Source organism: Mustelus asterias, chromosome 22 (assembly GCF_964213995.1).
Source record: "Mustelus asterias chromosome 22, sMusAst1.hap1.1, whole genome shotgun sequence".
Classification (NCBI taxonomy): Eukaryota; Metazoa; Chordata; class Chondrichthyes; order Carcharhiniformes; family Triakidae; genus Mustelus; species Mustelus asterias.
Window position 1 is genome coordinate 76,472,447 of NC_135822.1, and position 25,397 is coordinate 76,497,843.

At 45.5% G+C, this 25,397-nt stretch overlaps 1 protein-coding gene across 2 annotated transcripts in view; it reads left to right on the forward strand.

The window, feature by feature from the left end:
- kansl3 (KAT8 regulatory NSL complex subunit 3) overlaps positions 1–25,397 on the forward strand; it is a 147,389-nt gene that overhangs the window by 19,734 nt on the left and 102,258 nt on the right. For both annotated transcript variants that reach the window (XM_078239692.1, XM_078239693.1), the window contains exons 3-10: positions 7,279–7,369; positions 8,438–8,623; positions 14,484–14,615; positions 15,178–15,294; positions 16,259–16,360; positions 16,961–17,032; positions 18,821–18,895; positions 24,122–24,279. In XM_078239692.1, coding sequence (XP_078095818.1) covers positions 7,279–7,369; positions 8,438–8,623; positions 14,484–14,615; positions 15,178–15,294; positions 16,259–16,360; positions 16,961–17,032; positions 18,821–18,895; positions 24,122–24,279 — 933 coding nt within the window. The remainder of the gene's footprint in view (positions 1–7,278; positions 7,370–8,437; positions 8,624–14,483; positions 14,616–15,177; positions 15,295–16,258; positions 16,361–16,960; positions 17,033–18,820; positions 18,896–24,121; positions 24,280–25,397) is intronic.

Genomic DNA, 25,397 nt, shown 5'->3' on the forward strand with positions numbered 1-25,397 from the left:
AGTCAGTTTTGTATCCATTTAGCTACCTCACCCTGGATCCCGTGAGATTTAACCTGCAACAATCAATCATGTGGTACCTTGCTGAAGTCCATGTAGACAACATCAACTGCACTGCCCTCATCTACCTTCTTGGCTACTCCTTCAAAAAACTCAAATCAAATTTGTGAGACATGATCTTCCACTCATAAAGCCATGCTGACTGTCCCTAATCAGTCCTTGCCTCTCTAAATGGCTATAGATCCTGTCTCTCAGAATACCTTCTAACAGCTTACCCATTACAGATGTGAGCCTCACCAGTATATAGTTCCCAGGCTTTTCCCTGCAGCCCTTTTAAAACAAAGGCACACCATTTGTATGTTGTCCTTCAAAGCGAGAGGGTTTGAGTTTAGGGATAGGGATGTTTTGCTGCAATTGTATAGGGCGTTGGTGAGGCCACACCTGGAGTATTGTGTGCAGTTTTGGTCTCCTTATCTGAGGAAGGCTGTCCTTGCTATAGAGGGAGTACAGCGAAGGTTTACCAGGCTGATTCCTGGGATGGCAGGTCTGTCATATGAGGAGAGACTAAGTTGGTTACGATTGTATTCACTGGAGTTTAGAGGAGTAAGAGAAGATCTGATAGAAACTTATAAAATTCTAACAGGATTAGACAGGGTATATTCAGAAAGAATGTTCCCGAGGTTGGGGGAGCCCAGAACTTGGGATCATACTTTGAGGATAAGAGATAGATAAACCTTTTAGAACTGAGGCGAGGAGAAATTTCTTCATCCAGAGGGTGGTGAATGTGTGGAATTCACTACCACAGAAAGTAGTTGAGGTCAAAACGTTGTGTGATTTCAAGAAGAAATTAGATATAGCTCTTGGAGCTTAAGGGTTCATGGGATATGGGAGGAAGGGGGGGTGCAGGATCAGGATATTGAATGGACGACCAGCAATGGTCATAGTGAATGGCGGAGCAGACCTGAAGGGCTGAATGGCCTACTCCTGCTTCTAGTTTCTATGTTTCTATTTGCTTCAATTTGCATTTGCTTATTATTGTCTCCAATACAATATTGTATTCACTGCTCCCAATGCAGTATTCTTTACATATCCCAAACATGTATTGCCTCAATGCAAACCCCTCACACCAGGCTATCTGCCTTTTGTTCTTAAAGTTGCAACAGTTTTAACACATTCTCTCCCTCCACCCTTCAGTTCTGATGGAGTGTGAGGACTCGAAACGTTAACTCTGTTTATCTCCCAATAGACGCTGGCACACCTGAGTTTTTCCAGTATCCTCTGTTCTTGTTTCAGATGTGGAGATGCCGGCGTTGGACTGGGGTAAACACAGTAAGAATTTTAACAACAGGTTAAAGTCCAACAGGTTTATTTGGTGGCAAATACCATTAGCTTTCGGAGCGCTGCTCCTTCATCAGATGGGGTGGAAATCTGCTCTCAAACAGGGCACAGAGACACAAAATCAAGTTACAGAATACTGATTAGAATGCGAATTTCTACAGCCAACCAGGTCTTAAAGATACAGACAATGTGAGTGGAGGGAGCATTAAGCACAGGTTAAAGAGATGTGTATTGGCTGTCCTGTCTGGAGACAATACACATCTCTTTAACCTGTGCTTAATGCTCCCTCCACTCACATTGTCTGTATCTTTAAGACCTGGTTGGCTGTAGAAATTCGCATTCTAACCAGTATTCTGTAACTTGATTTTGTGTCTCTGTGCACTGTTTGAGAGCAGATTTCCACTCCGTCTGACGAAGGAGCAGCGCTCCAAAAGCTAATGGTATCTGTTGGACTTTAACTTGGTGTTGTTAAAACTCTTACCTTGTTTCAGATTACAGCATCTGCAGTATTTTGCTTATTTTAATGGAATGTTGGCTTTGATCTCAAGACTGCTTGAATACAAATGGACAGCAGCTTTTGTGTCTGTTGTACAGAGTTCTGTTGGTTCCCAGCTGGAGTAACTGCATCTGGTTTTGAACCCTGCAACTTAGCAAAATGATCTCGCCCTTGAAAGGGGTGCAGCACATAGTCAACAATATGAACAAGTGAGATTTATGTCGCTTCTTTAACACCCAGAGACCCCTGACAGGAATATTCAAAAGCAAAGTATGACTGAACCTATAAGATATGGGGCCAGATGAGCGAAAGACTGGTCAAAGGGCTAAGTATTAAGGAGTATCTGAAAGGAGGAAGGAGAAGAGGTCGAGGGAGAGAATTCCAGAGCTTGAGGCCTCAGCAGCTCAAGGTGAGGCCAATTAAAACCAGAGATTGTCAAGGGGCTAACATAAGGTGAGAGCAGGTTTCTTTGACATTGTGGGCTGGAGGAGATGAGAAATAGGAAGGGGTGAGATCATGGAGGTGTTTGAAAACTAACATGATGGTTTTGAAGCCAGCCGTTAGTGGCACAGGGGTGAAAGGTGGACTTGATGCGAGTAAAGACATAGGAAACAAGTGTTTTTGATAACCTCAAATATTCTGAGGGTAGCATGTGGGAAACCAGCCGTACAGCTGTTGGGATGGAGATGTCCGGAGGGACATGGATGAGAGTGTCAGCAATGGAGGAGCTGAGATAGGGTCCAAGTTCAGCGATGTTACAGAGATAGAAATAGATAATCTTAGTGATGATGTGAATATGTGCTCGTAAATCATATTTTCAGGTCAGACATGACACCCAGGATTCAAACAGACTGCTTTAATCATCGATTGTTGGATGGAGAGAGGTGGATTCTGTCGCAAGGAAACTGAAGTTTGGAGGGGGGACTGACTGGCTACACTCTACCCGATAATTCCAGGGATGAGAAATTTCCAGCATTCGTGTGATCTTTGACTTACGAAGAATGTAATTCCATCCTTGGAAGTGGATTTTCCAAACATTGTACTTGTTGGTGTTTTTGACCGCAATCTCAATGCTTCTAACTGCCAGACCAAACTGCAACTGCTGTCCCTCAGCCTTGGCATTCATCCCACCAGGATAGCACGCTCTGCTTCTGGCCACTTGGTGAAGCTGCAGGCTTGGCAGATGGCAGGTTGAAGAAGGAGCAGTGGAGTCCAAGTCTTCAGGGTACTGGGCAGGTAGGGAGGAGGGAGCAGTGGAGCCTGAGTCTCCAGGGTGCTGGGCAGGCAGGGAGGAAGGAGCAGTGGAGCCTTGGGGTCCCCAGGGTGCTGGGCAGGTAAGGAGAGGGAGCAGTGGAGCTTGAGTCTCCAGGGTGCTGGGCAGGTAGGGAGGAGGGAGCAGTGGAACTTGAGTCTTGGCTAGTTGCTGTGAATCGTGGCTAGTTGCTGTGAATCGTGGCTAGTTGCTGTGAATCGTGGCAAGTTGCAGTGAATCGTGGCAAGTTGCAGTGAATCGGGGCTAGTTGCTGTGAATCGTGGCTAGTTGCTGTGAATCGTGGCAAGTTGCAGTGAATCGTGGCAAGTTGCAGTGAATCGTGGCAAGTTGCTGTGAATCGCGGCTAGTTTTCTTTCCCATCCCCAGTTGCTCAGTTGGTAGTGAGTTAAAATGGGGTTACAATGGCCAAGCGTTAGCGCAGAGCTGCCATAGTGACTTCACTTCTCATGTACCTTATCCAGCAAGGTCTTGCTCTGTTTTTGCTGTGGACTTCATCCTTTATTACATGCATGAACTGCATTGGATGCTGAATTACTCAGGGCACTAGGGTGATTTTATACAAATGAATTAGTCGGCAGTCTAGATTGTGATAGAAGATAAGCAAAGGGAAACCTCAAGTTTCAACTCATTTGAAGTCCAATAATTTGCATTTGCCTTCGACACAAATTATTAAAGTGCAATAATTACAGGATTCCTTGTCACAAATTGTGTTCAATCATGAATTTTTGGATATGACCGACCACTTAGGCCCAGAATATTCAATTGGAGGACATTTCTGGTCATCCACTACTGGATATTGGATAAGCAGTCTGATCATTTAGCAACAGTGGAGCAGTTAAGAGAGAGTTATGGACAGGAGAGGGATTTAAGCAGCTTTGATTTCTCTCAGTACCTCTTTTCTTATTCATTCGTGGGACACGGGCATCACTGGCTGGCCAGCATTTATTGCCCACCCCTAATTGTCCTTGAGAAGGTGGTGGTGAGCTGCCTTCTTGAATCGCTGCAGTCCACGTGCTGTGGGTTGACCCACAATGTCGTTAGAACATAGAACAGTACAGCACAGAACAGGCCCTTCGGCCCACGATGTTGTGCCGAGTTTTATCTGAAACCAAGATCAAGCTATCCCACTCCCTATCATCCTGGTGTGCTCCATGTGCCTATCCAATAACCGCTTAAATGTTCCTAAAGTGTCTGACTCCACTATCACTGCAGGCAGTCCATTCCACACCCCAACCACTTTCTGCGTAAAGAACCTACCTCTGGTATCCTTCCTATATCTCCCACCATGAACCCTATAGTTATGCCCCCTTGTAATAGCTCCATCCACCCGAGGAAATAGTCTTTGAACATTCACTCTATCTATCCCCTTCATCATTTTATAAACCTCTATTAAGTCTCTCCTCAACCTCCTCCGCTCCAGAGAGAACAGCCCTAGCTCCCTCAACCTTTCCTCATAAGACCAACCCTCCAAACCAGGCAGCATCCTGGTAAATCTCCTTTGCACTCTTTCCAGCGCTTCCACATCCTTCTTAGAGTGAGGTGACCAGAACTGCACACAATATTCCAAATGTGGTCTCACCAAGGTCCTGTACAGTTGCAGCATAACCCCACGGCTCTTAAACTCCAACCCCCTGTTAATAAAAGCTAACACACTATAGGCCTTCTTCACAGCTCTATCCACTTGAGTGGCAACCTTTAGAGATCTGTGGATATGGACCCCAAGATCTCTCTGTTCCTCCACAGTCTTCAGAACCCTACCTTTGACCCTGTAATCCACATTTAAATTAGTCCTACCAAAATGAATCACCTCACATTTAGGGAGGTAATTCCAGGATTTTGACCCAGCGACTGCAAAGGAACAGCAATATATTTCCAAGTCAGGAGTGGCTTGGAGGGGAACTTGCAGGTGGTGGTGTTTCCATGTATCTGCTGCCCTTGTTCTTCTATATGGAAGTGGTTATGAGTTTGGAAGGTGCTGTCTAAGCTTTGTGAACAGAAAGATATTTTTCATTTTCCCCAACAGTTCAGTTTGGAGTCACCCAATCCTCTATTTAAAAACCCTCCAAAGCAAACTGAGATAAGGTAAGATAAGAAGGTTGGTTTATTTTACACACAGACAAAGCATACAGGGGAAGGGGTTTCTCAACATCTGCCCCTTTGACATTCAGAAAATAAAGGGGTAAGGGAAAGAGAGGCATACAGGGCAAAGACGACAATATATGGTTTCACATGAGTCCAGAATCAAAAGTTCAATGGATTATTCCATCAGAGAGTAGCCAGTTGAAACCATAGCACAGTGATCTGTCTTTCCAGAAGCAAGGACTTCCATGATGGAAGCAGCACAGACGGGTGAATTAGCTGCAGAGGCACCGATACAGGAGTTTTGACGTGAACAGTTATGCACAGTGTAGTTGGGGGAGGTCATGTGACATATCTATCGCTTCTGGGTTTTGGACAACGGATGTATTTTTCCAGGTGTGGAATCCTGAGGTTTAATAAAATAGTCAGGCTCCCTTTGTACTTGCAAACAGACCTCCTCTGTGGGCTGAGCTCAGCTGTAGAAATGTAAAGAGTGTTGGTGCATTGGAGTTTTAAGGTCCAGCTTTGACAAAGGGTCATCTGGACTCGAAACATCAGCTCTTTTCTCTCCTTACAGATGCTGCCGGACCTGCTGAGATTTTCCAGCGTTTTCTCTTTTGGTGTTGGTGCATTTCTTTGGAATTTGATTTTCTCGATTACCTGTTAAGACTCGCATTCCAACCATTAACTTGTACTTGAGTCTGTGTCTATATATGCCCTGTTTGTGAACCCAACTCTCCACTCATCTGATGAAGGGGCAGTGCACCTTTGGTGCTACCAAATAAACCTGTTGGACTTTAACCTGGTGCTGTGAGACTTACCAATTTTCTGCAGTCACCAACGTCAGGATTTAGCTTCCTGAGACATTGGGAGCGATTCTGGGGAAGATGGGTCCTGTATCTGTTTAAATAGAGTGCCGAGGAGTGGGAACCTGAGTGGGAAGACACAAGAGAGGGAAACAAAGATAGAAATGAAAGACAGAAAAGTAGAAAGCAAAAGTGGAAGACGGAGGCAACAAGGATTTGCAGCAAGTATGGCCATCATCCCCATCGCTCTATTTTAAACCCTCTCCACAGGACTAACAAATGACTGGGAGGATGTTGGTCCCAGTCTTGCTGCGATGCAACATGTTCAGTTTCTACTGGTTCCATCTACCCCAGAATCGATCCCAATGTCTCAGGAATCTAAATTCCTCCCCCCTACATCATCTCGAGGCATGCATTCATCTGGTCTAGTCTTCTATTTCTGATCTCGCTAGCATGCGTCACTGGGAGTAATCCTGAGAATACTACCTTTAAGGTCCTGCTTTTTAATTTATTTCCTGGCTCTTGCTGCACTCCCTTGACAAACCATTCTCCCGATCAAAAATCAAAGCACTGGGCAGGTGATGCAGGGAAACTGGGTCTAAATCCCACCTCTCCAAAACAGAAAATCTGAACCCAGGGGACTTGTTCACTATCTGCCGAGTGCTTTTACTCTGGCTGGCAGTCACCTGTTCCCTTTGTGCCTGTGCCCTTTTACCACGCAGTGTGACCACCTCACTCTACATGCTACAGACCAAAATCTCATCCTTGTGGATGCTTCACAGTGACTTCAACTCCGAAACTTGGAATACCTGCAGGAGACACTTGCTGCTCACAGAGGAGTCATAGAGATTTACAGCATGGAAACAGGCCCTTTGACCCAACTTGTCCATGCCACCCCTTTTTTTAACCCCGATGCTAGTCCCAAATAGTGTGGTCACTGTGAACACTGCAAGTGTCCCTGACTTCTCACATCACAGAGGAAGAGCATTCCACATGGCTGAGCTGCCCTGCCATGAATTATCCTGAAATTATTGCCTTTACTTTTATTTCCTTTAGTTTAGAGAATATTAAGGACAGTACAGAAGGGGAAGGTGGTGGTGGTGGGGCGGGGGGTGCAGAAAAACGCTTGGGAGGCTGGAGAGCTTCTTTTCTTTCTTGCACTTCTTTCTATTGATACTGAATTAGATGGTTTCTGTCACTGAGCTTAGGGGCCTGAGTAGTTTATTGTTATTGTTGCTGTCTATGTTGCCTGGTGGGTCTGATCCATTCATACTGTATCTCTTCTCCAGGTTGGGATGGACTGCTGCTCAGAACAAACTGTTCAACAAGATTGTGAAGACATTGCATTCAGACCGGTTGGCAAGACTGGCAAATGAAGGGGTGAGTACCATGCGATCACTGAGCCCGGAGAATGTTTGCCAGAAAATGCTCAAATTACCTCATAAATTGATGGCAGATGTTGTCAAGAGCTGGATGGTGAGTTGATGGATGAGGTTGATGTGGGTACCTAACAGTTAGCTGAATTAGAACACAGGAACACAAGAAACAGAAGCAGGAGTAGGCCACCAGGCCCTTCAAGCTTGCTGTGCCATTCAGTACGACCATGGTTGACCTATGCCGGCCTCCATTCCTTTTCTGTGCCATTTCCCCGTAGCCCTCTATTCGTCAATCTATCAAATATTTATCCACCCCCCACTTTAAATGTGACCCAGCCTTCATCACTCTTTGGGGCAGAGAATTCCAGACATCCATCACCCTCTGTGAGAAGAAATTTCTGCACATCTCAGTTTTAAATGACCAGTCCTTGATCTTGTAGCGATGTCCCCTTGTTCGAGACTCTCCCACTGATGGAAACATCTCACCATCTACCCTGTCAAACCCCCTCTGGACCTGGTATGTTTGAATAAGGCCACCCCTCACTCTTTTAAACTTAAAGGAATATAGACCCAAACTATTTAGTCTCTCTTGATAGGACAACCCTCTCATTCCAGGAATTAGTCTGGTGAATCTCCTTTGGACTGCCTCTAATGTTACTGTTGTGACAATACTGTGCCTAGGTCTATAACTGGCATCCTCTGTTGTTGCTGCAGCAGCATAATTGCTCCTAATTGCTAAAACGTTTATTTTAATCTGAACTATTGCTGCTCTGATTACATGACTCCCTGGGGTTTTGCAGAGTCTGACTTGATTAGGTTGATTGACAGGTAAGGCCATGTGACTATGGTCTCATGTCAATGCTCTGGAGTTAAACACAATGCTGGAGGCTGCAGATAAAAGCAAGCTTCTTGCTCCTGTTCATACTCCAATTATTCGACGGAAGCCAATTGGCGTCCAGGTCTCTCTGCCCCTGCTTGGGAGGGAGGGGGATGGCCAAGTGCAGGAGGATTGTTTGTAGAGGATTTGTGATGCATTGATTGGACAATGTGAAAGAAAGCTTCTTTTATTCAGGCCAGTAACGAGCCGGTACTGCGGAGGATAGCGGTGGACAAATGTGCTCGGCGCATTCGCCAGGCCCTCGCCAGCGTGAACTGGGACACCAAGTTAACCCAATGGCTGCACACCACTCTGGTGGAAACTCTGAGTCTGCCAATGCTGGCAGCCTATTTAGACGTACTCCAGACCCTGAAATGCAAGGTATGGGGGATTCTACACTGAATGGGGGGAACTCACTGAACTAGGCGAAAGAAGGATGCATTAATCCTGCACCTTACATGGCCTCGGGAAGTTACAAAGTTGCTTTATAGCTGAAAAAGTACAATCCACTACAGGACACTGATTGCGGGGAGAGAGGGAGATCACAGGAGGTGAGATTGCCCTCCCCTCTCTGCCTTTACAATTCAGCAAATTACCACACAGAAAGCTCGAATGAATAGTCAACTGGTAATAATGGTAGTAACCTTGTATTGATATTAGTTGAGGAATACATTTTGGAGGGAATACCCTTCTTCAACAGTGGGACTTTGGTGGAACATTTCCACTGAAAAACACAACCTAAGACAGCGATGCACTTGCTCAGTACAGGCCCCTCCCATACTGGATACTCAGGGTCAGTACTAAGGGAATGCTGGGTTGGTATTGTGTGAGCACTGAAAAGTACCAGGAGAGCTCCCTCTCGCTCTCCCGGCCCCCTATATGGGGGGTGGGTGGGGGGGGTTCATTTTCACTCTCTCGTGGTCTCTACTTTCTTTCTCTCCTGTAACCTCTCTGTCTGTCTCTCACCCCCTGCGATCTCTCCCTCTTCCGCGATCTCTCCTCCTGTGATCTCCCTTTCCCACCATCAGTCTCCCTCTCCCACAGTTGGTCTCTCTCCCCCCCGCAGTTGGACAGTTGGTCTCCTCCTCCTGTGGTCTCTCTCTCTCTCTCTCTCTCCCTCTCTCTCTCTCTCTCTTCTGGGAACACATGAAGCAAGTGTGGAATGTAGAAAGAAACTTAAGCAAGGAGTAAGGAGGGCTAAAAGGGGTCACGAAAAAGCCTTGGCCAGCAGGATTAAGGAAAATCCCAAGGCTTTTTATACGTGTATAAAGACCAAGAGGGTAGCCAGGGAGAGGGTTAGTCCACTCAAGGACAAGGTTGGGAATCTATGCGTGGAGCTAGAGGAAATGGGCGAGGTATTAAATGAGTACTTTGCGTCAGTATTCACCAAAGAGAAGGACTTGGTGGATGATGAATCTGGGAAAGAGTGTGTAGATAGTTTGAGTCATGTTGAGATCAAAAAGGAGGAGGTATTGGGGTTCTTGAGAAACATTAAGATAGACAAGGCCCCAGGGCCTGATGGGATATACCCCAGAATGCTGAGAGAGGAAAGGGAGGAAATTGCTGGGGCCTTGAGAGAAATCTTTGTGTCCTCACTGGCTATAGGGGAGGTCATGATGTGGAGATGCCGGCGTTGGACTGGGGTAAACACAGTAAGAAGTCTAACAACACCAGGTTAAAGTCCAACAGATTTATTTGGTAGCAAAAGCCACTAGCTTTCGGAACAGGCTGTTCCTTCGTCAGGTGGGTGGGAGTTCTGATCACAAACAGGGCACAAAGACACAAACTCAATTTACATGAATAATGATTGGAATGTGAGTCTTTACAGCTAATCAAGTCTTAAAGGTATAGACAATGTGAGTGGAGGGAACATTAAGCACAGGTTAAAGAGATGTGTATTGTCTCCAGACAGGACAGCTAGTGAGATTTTGCACATCCAGGCAAGTTGTGGGGGTTACAGATAGTGTGACATGAACCCAATATCCCGGTTGAGGCCGTCCTCACGTGTGCAGAACCTGGCTATCAGTCTCTGCTCAGCGACTCTGCGCTGTTGTGTGTCGTGAAGGCCGCCTTGGAGAACGCTTACCTGGAGATCAGAGGCTGAATGCCTGTGACTGCTGAAGTGCTCCCCAACAGGAAGAGAACACTCTTGCCTGGTGATTGTCGAGCGGTGTTCATTCATCCGTTGTCGTAGAGTCTGCATGGTTTCCCCAATGTACCATGCCGCGGGACATCCTTTCCTGCAGCGTATCAAGTAAACAACGTTGGCTGAATTGCAAGAGTCGGTACCGTGTACCTGGTAGATGGTGTTCTCACGTGAGATGATGGCATCCGTGTCGATGATCCGGCACGTATTGCAGAGGTTGCTGTGGTAGGGTTGTGTGGTGCCATGGTCACTGTTCTCCTGAAGGCTGGGTAGTTTGCTGCAGACAATGGTCAGTTTGAGGTTGTGCGGTTGTTTGAAGGCAAGAAATGGGGGTGTGGGGATGGTCTTGGCGAGATGTTCGTCTTCATCAATGACATGTTGAAGGCTCTGGAGGAGATGTCGTAGCTTCTCCGCTCCGGGGAAGTACTGGACGACGAAGGCATCGATGACATTTTCTTTCTTTGGACTCATGGTGAAGAATCATTGGAACGACTATATGATGACATCAACAAGTGTCAACGACCTCTACATCGACGACGCAAAGATCATCGCTAGAGGCTCTGCAATCTCTTCCCTCGCCTCCCACAGTAACCTGGGGTACATCCCATTGGGTCCCGGCGACTTATCTATCTTGATGCTATTCAAAATTTCCAACACATCCTCTTAATGTCAATAAGACAATACACATCTCTTTAACCTGTACTTAATGCTCCCTCCACTCACATTGTCTGTACCTTTAAGACTTGATTAGCTGTAAAGACTCACATTCCAATCATTATTCATGTAAATTGAGTTTGTGTCTTTGTGCCCTGTTTGAGAGCAGATTTCCACTCCATCTGATGAAGGAGCAGCGCTCCGAAAGCTAATGGTATTTGCTACCAAATAAACCTGTTGGACTTTAACCTGGTGTTGTTAGACTTCTTACTATAGGGGAGGTCTCAGAGGATTGGAGAATAGCCAATGTTGTTCCTTTGTTTAAGAATGGTAGCAAGAATAATCCAGATAGTTACAGGCCGGTGAGCTTGACATCAGTGGTAGGGAAATTATTGGAGAGGATTCTTCGAGGCAGGATTTATTCCCACTTGGAAATAAGTGGATGTGTTAGCGAGAGGCAACGTGGTTTTGTGAAGGGGATGTCGTGATTCTCGGACTTGATCGCGTTTTTCGAGGAAGTGACAAAGATGATTGATGGGGGTAGGGCAGTGGATGTTGTCTACATGGACTTCTGTAAGGCCTTTGACAAGGTCCCTCATGGCAGACTGGTTCAGAGGTGAGCTGGCAAGGTGGATACAAAACTGACTCGGTCAAAGAAGACAGAGGGTAGCAGTGGAAGGGTGCATTTCTGAATGGAGGGCTGTGACAAGTGGTGTTCCTCATGGGGATCTTTGCTGTTTGTAATATATATAAATGATTTGGAGGAAAATATTACTGGATTGATTAGTAAGTTTGCAGACGACACAAAGGTTGGTGGATTTGCGGATAGCGATGAGGACCATCAGAGGATACAGATCAGTTGGAGACTTGGGCGGAGAGGTGGCAGATGGAGTTTAATCCGGACAAATGCGAGGTAATGCATTTTGGAAGGTCTAATACAAATAAGAAATATACAGTAAATGGCAGAACCCTTAAGAGTATTGATAGGCAAAGGGACGTGGGTGTACAGGTACACAGGTACACTGAAAGTGGCAATGCAGGTGGAGAAGGTAGTCAAGAAGGCATACGGCATGCTTGCCTTCATCGGCTGAAGCACTGAGTTTAAAAATTGTCAAGTCATGTTGCAGCTTTATAGAACCTTAGTTAGGCCGCACTTGGAATATAGTGTTCAATTCTGTTTGCCACACTACCAGAAGGATATGGAGGCTTTGGAGAGGGTACAGAAAAGATTTACCAGGATGTTGCCTGCTCTGGAGGGCATCAGCTATGCGGAGAGGTTGTAGAAACTTGGTTTGTTCTCACTGGAAAGACGGAGGTTGAGGGGAGACCTGATAGAAGTCTACAAGATTATGAGAGGCATGGACAGAGTGGATAGTCAGAAGCTTTTACCCAGGGTGGAAGAGTCAATAACTAGAGGGCACAGGTTTAAGGTGCGAGGGGCAAGGTTTAAAGGAGATGTACGAGGCAGATTTTTTACATAGAGAGTGGTGGGTGCCTGGAACTCGTTGCCAGGGGAGGTAGTGTAAGCAGATACGATGGTGACTTTTAAGGGGCGTCTTGACAAACACATGAATAGGATGGGATTAGAGGGATATGGTCCCCGGAAGGATAGTTAAGTCGGGTAGCATAGTCTGTACAGGCTTGGAGGGCTCAAGGGCCTGTTCCTGTGCTGTAATTTTCTTTGTTCTTTGACAAAACTTGAGTATATTCCTTACAGAATCTCAGACCTTTGTTTGAGTTGATAGTGTTCCATTCCTGATGAAACTTTAAAATCTGGTATTGGGAGAATATGTTGAGTAGCAAATCGATTTCTGCATTAGCGAGTAAGTGGCTATTGATTTTGGAGTGAAGAAAAGATAAAACAGTGTGCCTAATGATGCTGAGAAGCTAGAAACACTCGAAAGAGACTTACTGTCCAGGAATATGGATCATTAAACCGTTAGGAACAGGTGCAGAAAATTAAAAAGTCTAATGGAATGCTGGTCTTTCTATCCAGAGAATGGGAATAGAAGAGTAGACATCCTGATTTAATGATACAAAGCTCTGTGAATAATTCTGTGCTCCACACCTTGGGAATATCTGAATGTGGAAGAAGTGCATTGTAGATTTAGCTGGGCACCAAGGGTTACATCATGAGAAATTACACAATCTCGATGTGCCAAATGGCCTCTTTCTGCACTGTAGAGATTCTATGGTTCTAAATGGGTCAATTGATCTTTTTCAAGATATTAATTGGAACAGATAGAATAAACAGAATGAGGGGAGAGATACAAAAGTGTCCAGAAAAAGGGCAATTGTTTCACACACACGGTGATGAGTGTCTGGAACAAGCTGCCAGAGGTAGTAGTAGAGGTGGGTACAATTTTGTCTTTTAAAAAGCATTTAGATAGTTACATGGGTACAATGGGTATAGAGGGATATGGGCCAAATGCGGGCAATTGGGATTAGTTTAGGTGTTTTAAAAAACAATATAAGGGCGGCATGGACAAGTTAGGCCAAAGGGCCTGTTTCCATGCTGTAAACCTCTATGACTCTATAACTCTATGGAATCAAGAGCAACTGTTTCTACTGGTTGGGAGTTGAGGACTGGGCAGATTGTAAAAATGGGCGAAAGACCTTTCAGGTGTGAAGTTAATAAACACTTTTACACCAGAAGGATGATACAAATTTGGAACTGGCTTCCATGAATGGCAGTTGATGCAGGATGAAATTCTATTTTTTAAATCTGTGATTGATCAGATGGGCTGGAAGGTGGAAGTCAGCCCAGGAAAGTGTGACGTGATGCATTTTGGGAGGTCAAACAAGACAAAGAAATACACAATAAATGGGAGGAAACTGAGAGAAATAGAGGAAGTGAGGGATCTTGGAGTGCATGCCAGATACCAAACAACTGACGCAGCCCTTCCGGCACCAAGCAACATCTTTTATACTCACAGCCCACACTCAATCCCTGAAGCTAGCAGGGCAGGCTGATAAGGGGCTTAAGAAGGCACATGGAATCCTTTCATTTATTTCCAAGGTATAGAATATAAGAGCAGGGAGATAATACTGAACTATATAAAACATTAGTTAGTCACAACTTGAATACTTGTGCAGTTCTGATCACCTAATTGCAGAAAGGATGTAATGGCATGAGAGAGAATACAGAGGAGTGTTGCCAGGACTCGAAAATTGCAGCAATGAGGAAAGATTTGATAGGCTCGGGTAGTTTTCCTTGGAACAGAGAAGGCTGAGGGAAGTTGTACAAAATTGAGGGGCCTGAATAGGGTGCTGAGGAAGGACCTATTGACTTTAGCAGAGATGCAAGTGACTTGAGGGCAGAGATATGAAGGTAGAAGGATTGTGGAGGTATTTTCTGAGCAGCTAGACTGTATTTCATCCTGTCTGCATGTTAAGATTGTATTTGTCTGCTGCCCTCCTCTCTGACTTGTTTCCTTTCAGGTCCCAACACTCATTGATAAAATGATCATCTCCTCCACCACAAAGTCGGGAGCTGCTGGAGCTGAAGCCTTGTCCTTATTGTTAAAACGACCATGGGATCCTGCAGTGGGTGTGCTTTCCCACAACAAGCCTGTGAGTTACTTGTCTGGAGTATAAAATTCCTGACTGCACGGAGGAATGGCAATGGGGTGCATTCCCCCCGTTGTTGAATTGAAATAAGTGCGGTCAGCATGGAGTGCTGGTACTTCTATTTATTTTGGGAGACAGTGTAACTTGCAGAGGAATGAGCTGGTCGAGACATGGGTGGCTGGGAAGGAGAGGTTGCTAGAGGGCTTGTTGGGGGGTGGCGGGGGGTTGGGGGATGGAGGTGTTGACGAGGGTGGTGGGCTGGCATGAGGGGCATGATTGGGGCAGGTGGGAATGGGGGTGCTGGAATGATTGGGCCATGGAGGGGTGAGGCCAGAGGCACAGGATGGGGGAGCGGGGTGGAGGACAGTTAGGGTGTGGATGTGGATGAGGCCAGGGGAGGGGGAGTGTGGAGGGGCTGGACCAGCTGGGAGTAAATGGCTCCTTTTACTAACTCCACAGTTGTTCCTGGCTGCACTGCATGCACAGATGTTGCTTCCAGTGGGTCTGCTCAAGTCTGATGATTGCAGTTGGAAGATTGTTTTGATGTTGCTGTTTTCTCCTACAGAGTAAGATCCCAGGCTCTCCATTGCTGCTTGTCACTCCCAGTGGACCCACGAATAACATGACCTCTGCATCACGCAGGAACCGCTTCTGGTTATCTCAGTTGTCCTGTTTGGGAAAGGTTTGTGTTATGAATATTATTATCACACTGTGAAGACATTTGTTGTGTTTACTTCTGAACAAGTTTGTCAGGGATCTTGATCCTTGTTTGTCCCTGTGGTGCCTCCACAACGAGCTGCTCAAGGGGTATTTATTCCTAAAGTTCAGTTCAGGAATCGGAATATTTCATTGGCTGCTTTGGAAAGTAGAACGTTTGTAAGGTCTGTGGCCTGTCCATGGGGATGGTGGGGGTGGTTAGCTATTAGTGAGGGATGGCATGGAAGCGGGAGAGCGTGAGCAGGGAAGATAGAGGGTGCGTTGTTGGTGAGAATTGGCAGGAGAGGAAAGTACGGCCGGGAAGGTGGGCGTGTTGTGAGTGTGGTAATGCTGATGATGTGGGGACAGTTGCCAGTTGTTTCAGAGAGTCAGACTCTGGGTGATCAGGTGGATGTTGAAACCAGGTTTAATACATTAATGCAGCTGAATAAAAGCCTCAGTGGCTGCTCAGTGGCCATGGGTATTATCACACTAACATTAGTTAGTCACAACTTGAGTACTTGTGCTGTTCTGATCACCTCATTGCAGAAAGGATGTAATGGCATGAGAGAGAATACAGAGGAGTGTTGCCAGGACTCGAAAATTGCGGCAATGAGGAAAGATTTGATAGGCTCGGGTAGTTTTCCTTGGAACAGAGAAGGCTGAGGGAAGTTGTACAAAATTGAGGGGCCTGAATAGGGTGCTGAGGAAGGACCTATTGACTTTAGCAGAGATGCAAGTGACTTGAGGGCAGAGATATGAAGGTAGAAGGATTGTGGAGGTATTTTCTGAGCAGCTAGACTGTATTTCATCCTGTCTGCATGTTAAGATTGTATTTGTCTGCTGCCCTCCTCTCTGACTTGTTTCCTTTCAGGTCCCAACACTCCCGGAAGTGGGGGGTAGGTGTGGAGGACAGTAGGGATGTTTCATTGGTATTTTTTGTGCGACAGGTTATCCCAGTCACCATGCACATCCTAACTGGAGGTTCAGGAGTGAATGTGATGCAGTGTCTAGAGCACATGATTGGAGCGATTCGAGCAAAGGTCCATGAGGTAGGTGGCACAACACAGGCCCACACTGCTGCCATCACCTGTTGTCCTCCCTCTGCTGTCCATCAGATTTCTTCCATTCACCATTTTTGAGAAGGTTCAGGGCTCTTTCTGGGTCTGGTGCCTGCTTGCCCCACTTTTTTCCCCCCTTGCACACACGTTCTCCCTACTGCTGCCTCCTGCCCCCCAGTTTGTCCATCTGCTTTGCTGACTATTTCTTGCACACTCTCACTGGCTCAGTCACTTGTTACTTGCAGGGACAAGGTCTGATATAACCCTGCAATAGAGGAAGGGAGTGTGGACTGAGCCATAATATCAGGATGTGGGACACAATCGTTGGGGTTTTTTCAGAGAATGGCTACAACACTGAAAGAGGCTGTTCAGCCCAGAATGCCCATGCTGGTTCTCTGCTACAGCAGATCAACTAATTCTAATTCCCCTGTCCTTTTCCTGTAACCCAGCAATATTTTTGACTTCTGGTGCTTTTCCAGCTCCCTTTTGAAAGTTGAATCTGCCTCCACCACACTCTAATTCCAGGCTGTAGGGTCTCACTGAATATGCTGCTGTCAGAGTGATTGTAACCCATATCTCTCTCTCTCACAGCTGCAGACTCACTTTGCGAGCAGGCCAATTGTGTTGATCGGCTGGAACGTTGGAGCCCTCGTAGCTTGTCACGTAAGGAGCCTGAGTCAGACTTGTTCTGGTGGGGGATATTCAGATATTTAGTCAGTTATCGACTCCAGCTGAGTATCCATCTCTGGGCCCTGCCTACTGCTGTTGGAGAGAAACCTCGGCAGCAACTCAAATTTATACAGCAGAACTCGGAGAACAGTTAGCAGTGAGCAAGAAGTGAAGGGTTTCTGACAACTTCTCACTGTGAAGTTTGCACGTTCTCCCCATGTCAACATGGGTTTCCTCCGGGTGCTCCAGTTTCCTCCCACAGTCTAAAGATGTGCGGGTTAGGTTGATTTGTCATGCTAAATTGACCCTAGTGTCAGGGGATTAGCAAGGTAAATATGTGGGGTTACAAGAATAGGACTTGGGTGGGATTGTGGTCGGTGTAGACGATGGGCCGAATGGCCTCCTTATGCACTGTAGGATTCTATGAAGGGAGAAGAATTGCAGCAAATGAAAGAAGTTGGAAGAAGTGAGTCCCAGGACAGCAGTGAATCTGAAATCCAGAGGATCCGGGACTGGGAATGGGCAGTAATCCAGAGTCTGGGATTGGGAACAGGCAGTAATCTGGAGTCCGGAAACTGGGAACGGAGAGTAATCCAGAGTCCGGGATTGGGAACAGGCAGTAATCCAGAGTCTGGGATTGGGCATGGGCAGAAATCCAGTGACCGGGACTGGGAACGGGCAGCAATCCAGAGTCCAGAAACTGGGAACAGGCAGAAATCCAGAGTCCAGAAACTGGGAACGGGCAGAAATCCAGTGACCGGGACTGGGAACGGACAGCAATCCAGAGTCTGGGATTGTGAATGAGCAGCAATTCAGAGTCTGGGATTGGGAACGGGCAGTAATCCAGAGTCTGGGATTGGGAATGGGCAGTAATCCAGAGTCTGGGATTGGGAATGGGCAGTAATCCAGAGTCTGGGATTGGGAATGGGCAGTAATCCAGAGTCTGGGATTGGGAATGGGCAGTAATCCAGAGTCCGGGATTGGGAATGGGCAGTAATCCAGAGTCTGGGAATGGGCAATAATCCAGAGTCTGGGATTGGGAACGGGCAGTAATCCAGAGTCTGGGATTGGGAATGGACAGTAAATCCAGAATTTGGTATTGGGAATGGGCAGTAGTCCAGAGTCTGGGATAGGGAACGGGCAGTAATCCGGAGTCCGTCTGGAACTGAGAACGGGCAGTAATCCGGAGTCCGGGATTGGGAACAGGCAGTAGTCCGGGGGACCGAGCAGGTACTAATGCGATATGGATGTTCAGAATAGGTAGTAATATGAGTCCAAATTTGGAAGTAGGAAGTAGTCCAGATACAGGGGCAGCAGGAACTTTCTTGCGATCTGCCCTATAATTTAAGGAGATTCACAATTAAGTGTCTGTGTTTAATTTTTGACCCATTACCCCATAAAATGCTTGAATTGGTCATGCGACCGACTTCATGTACATTCGAGTTGGGCTGTGTGAACGATTGATGTCTGATATGGAGAGCAGCTGGTAATCCTTGGTAGAAGGCTGTGAAGCGTATGGACAGGTTATGGGGCAATCATGAGGGAGTTCCATCCCTACCTTCCTGTTCAGATGAATATTTTCCAGTGTGAATTGTGAGTTAGAGAACACACGTAACCTGGGAAAGTACAATCTGTGCACCAGAGGAGTGTTTTTTGGCATTGTGAAGCTTTTCTCAGAAGGCCCTGTAGAATTTAGTAACCTGTGAAGTATTTTATTTTTGAAATGTTGCGGTTCTGTCACGAATGCTGTCTGAAGTTACCGGCTGATGTGTTTCCATTCAGGTTTCGATGATGGAGTTTGTCTCAGCTGTCGTCTGTCTTGGATTTCCTCTACTCACTGTTGAAGGACCAAGAGGAGTAAGCATCAAATAATTTCAATTATTTTTAAACAGTGAAAATCTGTTTTAAGTGCTGATGTTGGAAAATAAGAGGTTTTATTTTAAGAAATATCCTCAGGGAAGGTACAGTAGATTAGATACAGAATAAAGCTCTCTACATTGTCATTATAAACACTCTTTAAATATTTAAATATACAAAAAGGAAGAGAGAGGCCAAAGTGAATATAGGCAGTTTAGAATGAGACGGGAAATAATAATGGGGAACCAGGAAATGGCAGAGGAGTTAATTACTTTATAAAAGCAAATTACTGCGGATGCTGGAATCTGAGAAAAAAGAGAAAATGTTGGCAGCATCTGTGAGGAGAGAAAAGAGCTGATGTTTCGAGTCCAGATGACCCTTTGTCAAAGCTAAAAGGCATAGAAAGTGGGAGATATTTATACTGCAGGGTGAGGGAATGAAAGATGAGTCATAGCCACAGAAACCAGGGGAAAATACTACTAATGGCAGCCCATAGAGAGAATAAAAGGTGTGAATGGCCAAACAGCAGAGAAGCTCAAATCAGAGGGTAAACTGTGACAGATGAAGATGTTGGGGAGGGAAGGAATGGGTGGGAGAGAGGTAAAATTGAGAAAAGGGGGGAAAGGGGAAGCAAAGGCAGAGAAAAGGTAAGGAAAGGGCGATAAAATAGGGGGAAAGAGTGGGGGGGGGAGAAAGAAAAGTAAAGAAAGGCAATAAAGAAATAAGAGGTAGAGAACAGTAAAAAATCAAATGAAATGAAGACAAAGGGGTGGAGGTGGGGTAGAGAAAATCATCTGAAGTTGTTGAATTTGGTGTTGAGACTGGAAGGCTATAAAGTGCCCAGCTGGAAGATGAGATGCTGTTCCTCTAGTTTGCGTTGAGCTTCACTGGAACATTGCAGCGGGCCAAGGACAGACATGTGGGAATGGGAACAGGATCCCAGTTTATTCAATCTCTCCTCATACCAGGCAACATCCTGGTAAACCTTTTCTGCATTCTTTCCAAAGCCTCCACATCCTTCTGGTAGTGTGGTGACCAGAATTAGACACAGTATTCCAAATGTGGCCGAACCAACGTTTTATACAACTGTAACATAATTTGCCAACTTTTATACTTTTGAGGATCTGTGGACCTGTACTCCCAGATCTCTCTGTGTGTCTATACTCCTGATTGTTCTGCCATTTATTTTATAGCTCCCACCTGAATTGGATCTACCAAAATGAACCACCTCGCATTTGTCTGGATTAAATTCCATCTGCCATTTCTAGAACAAAGAACAATACAGCACCGGAACAGGCCCTTTGGCCCTCCAAGCCCATGCCGCTCCCTGGTCCAAACTAGACCATTCTTTTGTATCCCTCCATTCCCAATCCGTTCATGTGGCTATCTAGATAAGTCTTAAACGTTCCCAGTGTCCCCGCCTCCACCACCTTGCCCGGCAGCGCATTCCAGGCCCCCACCAACCCTCTGTGTAAAATATGTCCTTCTGATATCCGTGTTCCCCCCCACCCCCCCGAACCTATGACCCCTCGTGAACGTCACCACCGACCTGGGAAAAAGCTTCCCACCGTTCACCCTATCTATGCCTTTCATAATTTTATACACCTCTATTAGGTCTCCCCTCATCCTCCGTCTTTCCAGTGAGAACAACCCCAGTTTACCCAATCTCTCCTCATAACTAAGCCCCTCCATACCAGGCAACATCCTGGTAAACCTCCTCTGCACTCTCTCTAAAACCTCCACGTCCTTCTGGTAGTGTGGCGACCAGAACTGGACGCAGTATTCCAAATGCAGCCGAACCAACGTTCTATACATCTGCAACATCAGACCCCAACTTTTATACTCTATGCCCCGTCCTATAAAGGCAAGCATGCCATATGCCTTCTTCACCACCACCTCCACCTGTGACATCACCTTCAAGGATCTGTGGACTTGCACACCCAGGTCCCTCTGCGTATCTACACCCTTTATGGTTCTGCCATTTATTGTATAGCTCCCCTCTACATTTGCTCTACCAAAATGCATCACTTTTCGCATTTATCTGGATTGAACTCCATCTGCCATTTCTTTGCCCAAATTTCCAGCCTATCTATATCCTTCTGTAGCCTCTGACAATGTTCCTCACTATCTGCAAGTCCTGCCAATTTCGTGTCGTCCACAAACTTACTGATTACCCCAGTTACACCTTCTCCCAGATCGTTTATATAAATCACAAACAGAGCAGAGGTCCCAATACAGAGCCCTGCGGAACACCATTAGTCACAGGCCTCCAGCCGGAAAAAGACTCTTCCACTACCACCCTCTGTCTTCTGTGACCAAGCCAGTTCTCCACCCATCGAGCCACCTCCCCCTTTATCCCATGAAATCCAACCTTTTGCACCAACCTACCATGAGGTACTTTGTCAAATGCTTTACTAAAGCCATATAGACGACATCCACGGCCCTTCCCTCGTCAACCATTCTAGTCACTTCTTCAAAAAACTCCACTAGGTTAGTGAGGCATGACCTCCCTCTCACAAAACCATGCTGACTATCGTTAATAAGTTTATTCCTTTCTAAATGCGCATACATCCTATCTCTAAGAATCCTCTCCAACAACTTCCTTACCACAGACCTCACCGGCCTATAATTTCCCAGGTTATCCTTCCTACCCTTCTTAAATAACGGGATCACATTAGCTATCCTCCAATCCTCTGGGACCTCACCTGTGTCCAGTGACGAGACAAAGATTTGTGTCAGAGGCCCAGCGATTTCATCTCTTGTCTCCCTGAGCAGCCTGGGATAGATTCCATCAGGCCCTGGGGATTTGTCGTCTTTATATTCTCTAAAAAACCTAACACTTCCTCCCTTGTAATGGGGATTTTCTCTGCCCAATTTTCCAGCCTATCGATATCCTGCTGTATTCTCTGACAATCTTCATCACTATCTGCAACTTCGCCAATCTTAGTATCATCCTCAAACTTGCTAATCAGACCAGCAACGTTTTCTTCCAAGTCATTTATATATATTACAAACAGCCGAGGCCCCAGCACTGATCTCTACGGAACATCACTAGTTACAGGCTTCCATTTAGAAAAACACCCACCGCTACCTCTGTCTTCTATGGCCAAGCCAGTTCTGAATCCATCTAGTTAGTTCACCCCTGATCCCGTGTAATTTAATCTTTTCCACCAGCCTGCCACAAGGGACTTTGTCGAATGCTTTACTAAAGTCCATGTAGACAACATCCACAGCCCTTCCCTTATCAATCTTTTTGTCACCTCCTCAAAAAACTCGATCAAATTAGTGAGACATGACCTCCCATGTACAAAACCATGCTGCCTGTCGCGAGCAAGACTATTCAGTTCCATCTAGATAACAGCCACATGGTTTGTGAACATTCATCTAATGGCAACCATATGATTGAATTCAACGTGGTGTTAAAGAGGAAGAGATGTGAAACAGAAACAGTTTCAAAGTGTAAATATCCTGGTTTCTGTGATTGCAAGCGGTCTGTCCAATGAGGTGTGTGCCAAGAAAATAATTAATTTCCTCTTTTAGCTTCTGGTGGGGTGGCAGCTGCGGGGACAAAGGTCATGTGATTTGTTTGGTTCAACAGGGAGTCTATTTTAAAACCAAAAACAAGAATAAAGTTCTGAATTTGTTATCCCAGGGACCCCAACGCCTGTTTAGACCAAACCCGGAGTTCTCCGCTCAAGGTGCCACATGTTGGGAAGGACATTATTGGCCTTGAGGGGAATGCAGAGTAGGTCAATCAAGGATTTCATGAAGTGGAGAGATTGTACAAATTATGGTTCTGTTACTTGCAAAACAGAAGGATAGGGGGATTTGTGAATCAACCTTTTTAACCCAATAACAGAAACAGGTTAGATTCCAACCATTTCTGGTGGTTGAGTAATGTAAGATTCATGGGGCATTCATAACTACTCAAGCTAAATCTCACGGAAGTGAAAACAGGAAACACTCGACACAAAAAGGATAGTTTTCATGTGGAACTCTTCCAAAAATGGCAATTGTTCGTGAAATTTAAATTGGTGATAATTTTTCAGAACTCGGAGGTATCCAGGGATATGGAGCAGAAATAGATATTTAGATCACACATCACCACTGTCAAGACCACGTAAAACGTGTTTCCTTAAACTGGTCCATGAGCTAAGAATTTGTGTGTGTATGCAGCCCCCTTTTAATTTATCAGCAATTCAATTAAAAATAATTCAGCAGAAAATTATCTGAAAAGTAAGAAGTAATAAAGTTATTAATTAAAATACAGATACAAAGATTAGGTGCAAATAAAGAAGAAAGAATACTTGAAGATGAAATTTCAAATTAATCTGTGAAATGTCATCGTGGGTTCATAGCTTTGAATTCCCTCTTTCTGAAGTGAAGAGCTTGAAGTCACATTCAGCAGCTGTGATGGCTTGTATAGTCGATTCTCTGGAGATTGCTTCCACCAGTGGACTCAGCAAGTCAGCAGCGTTTGGGCGTGAGTGACGTTCTGATAGTACAACACTTGCAGATTGCCTGTTTACCTTTCTTAACAAAACCATGATGTTTTTCTTCTGAGCGCCTTTTTTCATAGCACCAGGTGGCAGGGAACCCCAGCTCTGAGTTATGTTTTAGCTCTGAGCTGTCTGCTGGTATTCTCCCTCCGAATTACCACATCAAAATGACTTACAGACAGCCCAATTTATAATCCAAAAACACAAAATGACTGTTATTTTAATCTCGGCGAGTACTTGTATCACAGAGCAAATAAATCCATTAAATTGCAGTGTTTGAAGAAGTCCTTCCGATCCCATATTCTCCCAGAAGTAAAATGGTCCTTCACACTTTCAGATATCAGTGGACGCCCCTGGGGGAGTCTGCATTTTTTAATAACTTTTCGTAGCCAGCTTCAGTGATACTGTTTGTAAAACCACCAAAGATGCCAGGTTATCTGTCCACTCCTCTGTTTTGATAAAGGCTTTTTTCAACGGTGTAAATGTTTGAAAACGGAAAGACGCTTTAAAAACAGTTGTCTGTAATATCATACTGATTGAATGGTGGGAACAGGCTTACGGAGCTGAATGGTTTACTCTTGTTCCTATGAATTCCAGAGATTAGGTGCTGCCGGCACATTAGTCCCGCAATTTGCCAAAGGGGAACTACACCTAATGATTCATGGAATGTCTGAGGCACACGCTCCACTTTGACACTGATATTAAATGCCTGCACTTTTCCCTTCAGGATGTTGACGACCCGCTGCTTGATATGAAGACCCCGGTGTTATTTGTGATCGGGCAGAACTCAGTGCAGTGCAGTGCTGACACCATTGAGGATTTCCGGGAGAAACTTCGAGCTGAAAACAGTATGGTGATAATTGGAGGGGCAGACGACAATCTGAGGTATACAATGCAACTTGACCTCTCATCCTTTTCTTTCATTCAGTGGCTCAGTGGTAGCACTATGTCCCGAGTCAGAGGTTCGTGGATTGAAGTCCCATATCAAAAATGTGAGCATAGTAATAAATGATGTTTTACTACCGCATGGTAGGTTGTTGCATAAGGTTAAATCTCACAGGATCCAGGGTGAGGGATCTAAATGGATACAAAATTGGCTTCTTGGCAGAAGCCAGAGGGTGGCTGTAGAGAGTTGTTTTTCAAACTGGAGGCCTGTGACCAGCGGTGTGCCTCAGGGATCAGTGCTGGGCCCACTGTTATTTGTCATTTATATTAATGATTTGGATGAGAATATGGGGGGCATGGTTAGTAAGTTTGCAGATGACAACAAGATTGGTGGCATGGTGGACATTGACGAAAGTTATCTCCAATTGCAGCGGGATCTTGATCAATTGGGCCAGTGGGCTGACGAATGGCAGATGGAGTTTAATTTAGACAAATGCGAGGTGATGCATTTTGGTAGATTGAACCAGGGCAGGACTTACTCAGTTAATGGTAGGGCATTGGGGAGAGTTACAGAACAAAGAGATCTAGGGGTAGAGGTTCATAGCTCCTTGAAAGTGGAGTCACAGGTGGACAGAGTGGTGAAGAAGGCATTCGGCACGCTTGGTTTCGTCGGTCAGAACATTGAATACATGAGTTGGGACGTCTTGTTAAAGTTGTACAAGACATTGGTAAGGCCACACTTGGAATACTGTGTGCAATTCTGGTCACCCTATTATAGAAAGGATATTATTAAACTAGAAAGAGTGCAGAAAAGATTTACTAGGATGCTACCGGGACTTGATGATTGAGTTATAAGGAGAGGCTGAATAGACTGGGACTTTTTCCTCTGGAGCGTAGGAGGCTGAGGGGTGACCTTATAGAGGTCTATAAAATAATGAGGGGCATAGATCAGCTAGATAGTCAATATCTTTTCCCAAAGATAGGGGAGTCTAAAACTAGAGGGCATAGGTTTAAGGTGAGAGGGGAGAGATACAAAAGTGTCCAGAGGGACAATTCTTTCACACAGAGGGTGGTGAGTGTCTGGAACAAACTGCCAGAGGTAGTAGTAGAGGCGGGTA